Source organism: Orbicella faveolata, unplaced genomic scaffold (assembly GCF_042242905.1).
Source record: "Orbicella faveolata isolate gen_17 unplaced genomic scaffold, um_ofav_v1 contig_34, whole genome shotgun sequence".
Taxonomy (NCBI): Eukaryota; Metazoa; Cnidaria; class Anthozoa; order Scleractinia; family Merulinidae; genus Orbicella; species Orbicella faveolata.
Genome location: NW_028301563.1, coordinates 27,494,394 through 27,501,941, shown reverse-complemented (window position 1 = coordinate 27,501,941; position 7,548 = coordinate 27,494,394). Strand labels below are relative to the sequence as shown.

Sequence of the window (7,548 nt, the reverse complement as noted above, 5' to 3'; positions counted from 1 at the left end):
CAAGTGACCATATATGGCGATGGCCTAATTTGGGGAAAACAAAAACAACATGGCGGGCGAGAAGATTGTGCGTGATGTTTGTGGCATTTATTCTCGACTTTTTGACCACAGGGCAGTCTTACAGAATGAATGTAAATACGTAATGCGTGAGTTTGAAGGTAAAAGAAACGACAGGGAGGTACAAAGACTGGCAGAAACTTCTAAAAAAGTGAATGAAATACAAGATAGCATCCCAGAGTGTGTTCAACTGGCTGAGTTTCTCAATGAAGTCCAAGACCAATTGAAAGATGCCAGACAACGGTGCCATAATATTTTGGAAAAAGAAGAACAAGATTCTAACAAAATGAGAAGGGAGGAAATTAAAGAGCAGACTAAGAAACAGTGGGATGAATTCTTGAAGGGAATGGATAAAGAGGAAGAAGCGATTGAGAAAGACTTCATGACAAAATCAATCAAACTGAAAGAAAAATACGGTTTGGTGCCTGCGAGTGAGTCAAGCTGAACAGTGACCCTGAGAGTTTTCAAGGGAACTATTAATTAAATGAATTAGAATGAGAAATTAATTGCTGAAACTGTAGCAAACATAGTGTATTTTAACAAATTGAATTTTTGAACTGTGTGGGTGGCAATAAGGTTAAGTTGATTGTGGTGCTGGTTTGCACCACAATTGTAACGGTGCTGGCAAACACCCCCCAGCTCTTACTTCTTACCTCTGCCGGTCTTTGAGAGTTTTTTAAAACAAAATGGGTTTGTTACCTAAGACAGTGCTCCCTTTAGGCTGTGTTCACACTCGGTACCTGGCACCGGGTGAAAATTGTGTTATGTTCAGACACTGATTACTCCAAGAACCCTGAAATACCACAAAGTGCCCAAGTAATCGGTAGAGACCTTGGCCGTGATCCATTCAACCAAAATTTCCGGGCTGAGGTTCCAAAATTTCTTGGTGTCGAATGGATCGCAACGGGTCTGGTCTCATTCCATTCCACTTGCAGCACAAGTTTTGTGCTCATTTGCAGGATGTTGGATCACTGTTGCTCGTATTTGAGCTAGATGAAGATTTCAACAGTGATATCAATGGTATTGTGTGAGCCGTTTCATGCATAGTAATTTAACCTGTATAACAGGTTATTTTGAGCAGACCGTTCCCAGATATTTGCCGTATGAGTTCAAACACTTCTTTCAAATGACGAAATATCTCGGGAAATAAATCGTCTTTGAGAGCTGTTAACAGCCAAAACATACACTTGGATTGCAAAGCAGCTACATTATCTGTTGTAACTGCACATGGATGTATGAGTGACACCGATAGATCCGCTGTTGACAATCCATAAAAGCTGCAATGATAAGTGTTTTCCTCCATGTTGTACATAGAAAATGCCGAACAGCGAGGTAATGGGATTGAGAATGGGCCGGAATGGTCAAATGGGACAGTCCATTTCGATCGGACCGGTCCAACCAAGAAAAGTGGTCCACCTTGAAAGGTGGACCGACTTTTTTGAAACTTTCCCAGTTGGACAGAGTCAATCCATTCAGTGTTAGACCGAAATTTCTGGAAATTTTGGTTGAATGGATTGTGCCCCTTATACCCAGGCACAGGAACTCCAGAGGGATTTGCATAAGGGCCTTGACTCAAAACAACAGTTGGTAATGACATATAAGGCACAGAAACAAGAATTATTGAATATTTTTGTAGAGAACTATTAAACAAGTTGATTCCATGTTGCAGTGCCTCTGTTCAGTTGTAGATCACAGATGACATAAAATGTGGTAAGAACAAAAAAGCGACACGAGGCAATAGCCAAGTGTATCACTGCTGTTCTTACCACATTTTCCTCTCCTGTGATCTGTTATTGAAAAGAGGCAGAGCAACATGAAGTCACCTTGTTTTATAATAATAAATGTCCTCTAGTATGTCTGTCTTTCAGTTGATCATAAGTTAGAACCTATCAAAATGCGAGAATAATTCGACTTATTATGTGGCTAGCTCGGTGAGTGAGCAAGATGAATCAAATCCTGCACTGTGATTGGCTACCTGAACAGGCAAGATAGAGCTATCTTGCCCGCTCGGGACCACCCGCTGCGTCCCGCAAGAATAATTTCCCCGAAAGCCATATAATGAATCCGTTATTGACCAAGCTTGTTTGGTCAAGATGGTTGATATTGTCCTTGTTCTCTTTTTGGGAGTTTATGGACCTCGACTCCGTCTCGGTCCATAAACACACACAAAAAAAGAACTTGGCCAATATCCAGCCATCTTGACCTTGCACTTGGTCAATAACCCATATATATTATACAAACTAACAGACAAACTAAGGTGAAACTATGTTTACCCTTTTGTAAGTTGGTGTAGGTGGCTGATAGGTCAAAACAAATAATTAGTGAAAACACTTCTAAAAGATCTCAGTGACCTGAAATGTTGCCCACCCTTCAATGGTATTGAATCAGAGGAGTTCTAGTTTCAAATTTTGCTGACGTTCCTTCAAGTTGTCAATTTTCCCTGACTTGTTATCATTTTATTTTCCCTATTTCCTAACCTGTGACAACCCCTGTAATGTGAGTAACTAAGAACAAACACATGGCAAAGATGTATCTGAAATCCTTATCTCATTTATTGATATGAGGATTCATGCGATGAATGTGTCGATGATTTATCAGAATAATTTTTATGCTGCATAAAATAAAGATGGAAAACAACTTTAAAAATGCCTAACTAAAAAATTCATTAATAAGCTAAACAATTATACACTGCACTTGCTAAAATTCATAAAACCTATCTAATGAATTATTATTACATTAATAAATAAGCCATTGCCTAAAATATAATACAAATTTTAAAAGCTTAAACCTATGTCAGAGTCTTCTAACTCGGTCTTTACTTGATTTACTCCCAACAATGTTCTTGTTGGGTTTTTTCGATCGTAGCCTTTGATCAGTTCTTTCAGAGGGAACAAATACAAGTCCATCACAGGAGTCCCCATTCTGATGATGTTCACTATTTCTAAGGCAAAGTGAGCAGAATCTCAGTCCACATTTTTGACACTGGGAATGACCCTCTTGTGTTTTTGACAAGCTGGAAGGAGATGTACACTTTGGGCATGGTCGAAGTTTAACCATCGCCTGACTTGATATTGGATGAGGACACACAGACGTCATAGGAGAGTTGTCAACCTGATCGCCACTTTCTTTGCGAGGTATGTTAACATTGACACTTTTAAGTGGCAGTTTTGACAGAGTTTTGACCAAAATTGTTTTGTTGCCATGGTTTTCCTGTGGGGAGAATAATAATAATGTACTGTTAAATTTCCATATCAAGCCACAGGCCTATGTTTATCCCCTGATTTTGAAAACTGTTTCATTTTTCTCCCAGTGAACCTTTCTAAAGCTCCATGTACTGTATTTCCTTGATCAACACCACCAGCATCTATTTTAAACTTGATCTGGTGGACCCAGGGTTTATTTGATGCCTACAGCTTACTAGAAACTATGTTTATTAAGCAAGGTTTCTATAATGCAATCATTATTTTGGCAGCCATACAGTACATTCAGACATTATAAGTAAAATATGATTGTACCTTGGCGACCTGGAATTTATTAAGGGCCGAGTGGCTAATCAAGAAAAATGGTAAAAGTCTGCATACAAGCCAAGTGGCCCATCAGGCCAGTGCTTATTTCTGGTTTCAGCAGCATGAAGCAACTAGAAGTATTTCTACTCCCCCCTGGATGGGAAGTTAGTCCACTGCAGGGTTACCCCCAGCATTCAATTCACCGGTACCCATTTATACACCTGGGTGGAGAGAGGCACTGTGAGAGGTAAGTGTGTTGCCCAAGAACACAACACAATGTCCCTGGCCAGGCCTCGAACCCAAACCGCTCGATCAAGAGGCGAACACACTAACCATGGGGCAACCATGAAAATAAGGTGTTATTTAATAAGATTTCAAATGGTATACATGTGTACTGTGATTGGCCAATGTGCTTCCCAGATAGACTATTTTCTTTTTCTTTTTTCCTGTCAATTTTAATTTTATGGCCAGTTATCAGTAAGCTATCACAAGTTGGGAAATAGCAAATCTATTTATAGGGGACAATGGCAGTGTTTGTTAACATAAAAAGTTAGTTAACCAAAAATAATCGAGTTCGTGAAAGTGTCCGCTGCCTACCTTTCCCTTGAGATAATAATATTCCTTGCGTTCTCCTAGGAATTCCTTCCACCTTTGTTGTGTTGCGGTGTCTTGTTTGACAAAATTCCTCCATTTTGAGCTCACAGAAGCAAATCTAAACACAGAAAAAATACAGGGAATGTCAAGGAAACATTATTAGCTGCAAAAGAACCTCGCCGCAAATCGATGTTCAAATCGATCGGCGAGCTAAATCTTAACTTACAGATTAACTCAATTATTGTTATTAGCAATCAAAAGCTTGATTTATTCAAGTTTGATTTCAAAGAGACAGCCAAGGAATCAGGATATAAACATACCTGCAAAGGTCCAGAGGCTCTAGATAACTGCAAATTGTTTGGCAAATCTTATTGCAGTTAACCGCCATTAGATCTGAGATGACATCGACGCAATTTTTCCCGATGAGTCTTCCAATGATCTTGTCCTCTGGCAACAAAGGCGATCGTTGAGGACTTTGCTTCGTGGATTCATCCTGATCGCCGTCATCAAGCTCAAACTTGAGCTTAGGCAATCCATCTAGAGCAAGTGATTGAAACTGAGGGCTGCAAGCTTTTTCTTGAGAGCACGGTGGAGTAAGGAAAACAGACGATGGCGAGGTTTCGAATGAAGGAGTCATGCGGCCAGTGTTGATGCGACTAAGAAGTTGATCTCCTGGCGATTCTGGCGTCAAAAAACAACTCGGCAGCTCAGGCTGACTGCTTTTCTTCTTATGATGTCTATCTGTTTGCTCCATGGCTACTTTGAATTATGGTAGATCTGCCGCAGAGTCAAAGATCACGTTCGTTTCTCGATCTTTGTTGTGTGTTGACGACTGACGCTTGGTCAAAACGTTTTGATTCAACCGCCAAATAGCGAATACAATGTGACAGCCAATCACAGCTTCATATTTTTTTCCCGCCAAAATAGCATTTTTGAGAGCGAAACCGCTGCTTTGGTTCGGCCGTCCTTGGACCCTTTCCTTGCTCGGCCGAAGGCCTCTCCAAACATGAAAAATTTCCACTGTTTTCCACTGACGTACAAGGGAAACAATAATTACGTTTCTGTGCGATCAAAGGCAGAAAACGATAGAACTGCTGAACACATAAGCGAATCTTTGCTGAGGTCACTGTTTACATTTTTCCTTATTTACGTACGACATTGCGCAGCCGGAAGGCATTGCAAACATGTAAAGAGTTTGAAACTTAGTAATTGGTGAAAATTTTTGCCTCTTTGGGTGTAATATTTGAGAAGAAATTGGCTTTCAAAACCTGCAAAACTTCTGGACAACTGGCACTAATGAGCTCGTATCTTAACTCTTTGTAAAATTTTGAGTTTTTAAGCCCACATTGCACAAAAAGCATTCGATCTGATTCGATACGTCGGGCTCAAATTCCTTGGGACAGTTAATCGTACTCAGTTTCAGAACTAATGTTTTTGTAACTCCATCAGAAACCTTATCGCTTATGCAGAAACGACTGCAGAAACCGTATCGCTTATGCTAATGACGGAAACGTTATAAACAAAGACTACCGCTCGGGCCGCGCTTGCCGATCTATTCGGTGTCTTTCAAAAGATGCGAACCCATGTTCTTTCTATTCTAGTGCGAGTCCTCTTCCTATTTTGGGAACTGACCCTTCACGCTTACGGGTCAGAGCCTAACTCAGTACTTAAGGGCACTTCAGGAGTCACAGTAAATGAATTTCTACAGTTTCTTAGTAATTAACAGCTGCAGAAACACGTACTGAGGTCTTGAGTTAGCCTGCGTAGCTTGGCGGTTTTTAAGCAAGTAGCGTGCTAAGAAAGCGAAGAAGCCGCGATAACGAGCGCTAAAGCCGCATTATTAAACGAACTCAAACTGCTTAAAAAATTGCTTAAGCCGCCAAGCTACGCCGGCTAGCCTCCCGAGTCCAGTGACCCTTAAGTCTTAAAATAAATAAATAAATAAATAAATGAATAAATAATAAACAAATAAACCGCGTCATCTCTACGCTACGCTACAATGCAGGGTCCCCGTGGGTTTTGCTTTCTTGCCAACCTAACGCCTTTTAAGGTTATATTAGCCATCATTCTTTCTTTAACAAATAAAGAAGCCTAAGCCATGTATCACACTGTGATAACACACGACGGGCATTTGAGAACACGAGTGAAATGTAGATAACACGAGCCGCTGGCGAGTGTTTTCTCAATTTCTCGAGTTTTCTCAAATGGCCGGAGTGTTTTATCACTTCATTTGCTTTATGATATAGATTTTACAAGCCGCGAGTAGAAACAGCAAAGCACACACAGATCGACAAACTGACACAAATTAATACCTAGCCTGCGAAAAGGCTAGCTGTCCCCGCTCCGATCGCTTTGCTTTCCGAATTCTTCTGTTTCGCGCTCGCCGAAATTTTTTTCCGTCCTCGCAGGAAGCCTGTTCGCAGGCTATTTAAGGTCATTCCCCAGAATTGCATTGCGCATCCCTACTGCGCATAATTTCACGCGTGATTAGCGCGCACGCATTAAAAAATGGCGGCTTTTTGTTTACAGCTCGACCTCGCCATAGAGGTAAATCGTCATTTTCTCGCAAACGAGTATGGTGACCTATCATTCTTTTTTCTGTTTTTTTGAATTGAGTAATAAATTTCTCTGTATAAAATAAATATGGACCAATTCTCCGTGTAGGACAAAAAGCAATCGTCGGAAACGTGAATTTAGTAAGCAATCGTGACTACAATCATGGTGCTATTATAAGGATTTATATGGGTATAAACGAGGTGCTGTTGCTTCTAAACGAACATGGGGACCCCTCATTTTTATTTCAAAATTTAAGTTCCTATAATACAAACAATCAACAGGCAAAGTTTCACAAAAATCTCAGTGCAGGTTCTATTTCAGTGGAATGACCTTAATACCACTTTAAGCGCCACTAACTCCCAATTTTTTTTTCCTTAAATAAAATCTACTAGTTTTCCTGATTACTTCAGCGAAAAAATTATCTCGATTGATAAAATCCCTGCGTTTCTACAGGCATTTAAACATGTCTCGTCTTCAAAACTTTCTGCTGCTTCGCAGAGAGAAATTTCTTCAAAAATGTCTTTCGCCATCTCTAACAAAAATATTGACTAGAGGTATTGTGGCCAAAAACAAAACACGATTTGTCTGTTTTACTCTCACTGATAAAACATGGGTGACCAATCAGAGCGCGCGCAAGCTCCTATCTATGTAATGCACCTATCAATGTAAAGCCGTTGGGGGGGGGGGGGGGGAGGGGGAGGAAAGCCGGTCAAAGGCGGGGGATTTGAACTCCGATCATCTTTTCAGTTCAAATGCGCGACCCCACGGAGATTAACCTTGGTCAAAAGAGTGCAAATTCCCCATCCCAGGGATGTTAGTGTTGTTCAGAAGAATG

The 7,548-nt window shown here is 40.6% G+C and overlaps 2 protein-coding genes across 2 annotated transcripts; one reads left to right on the top strand and one right to left on the bottom strand.

The window, feature by feature from the left end:
* Positions 1-3: 3 nt before the first annotated feature.
* Positions 4-1,346, top strand: LOC110055439 (biogenesis of lysosome-related organelles complex 1 subunit 5-like). Its single transcript, XM_020761830.2, has one exon. The coding sequence runs from the start codon at positions 50-52 to the stop codon at positions 500-502; it is 453 nt and encodes a 150-aa protein (XP_020617489.1). The 5' UTR covers positions 4-49; the 3' UTR covers positions 503-1,346.
* A 1,241-nt stretch (positions 1,347-2,587) lies between these two features.
* LOC110055391 (F-box only protein 43-like) lies at positions 2,588-5,014 on the bottom strand. Its single transcript, XM_020761778.2, has 3 exons — positions 4,478-5,014; positions 4,161-4,275; positions 2,588-3,267 (listed from the first exon to the last, which is right to left on the bottom strand). Exons 1-3 carry the CDS (start codon positions 4,909-4,911, stop codon positions 2,851-2,853), a joined length of 966 nt encoding a protein of 321 aa, XP_020617437.1. The 5' UTR covers positions 4,912-5,014; the 3' UTR covers positions 2,588-2,850.
* Positions 5,015-7,548: the final 2,534 nt, after the last annotated feature.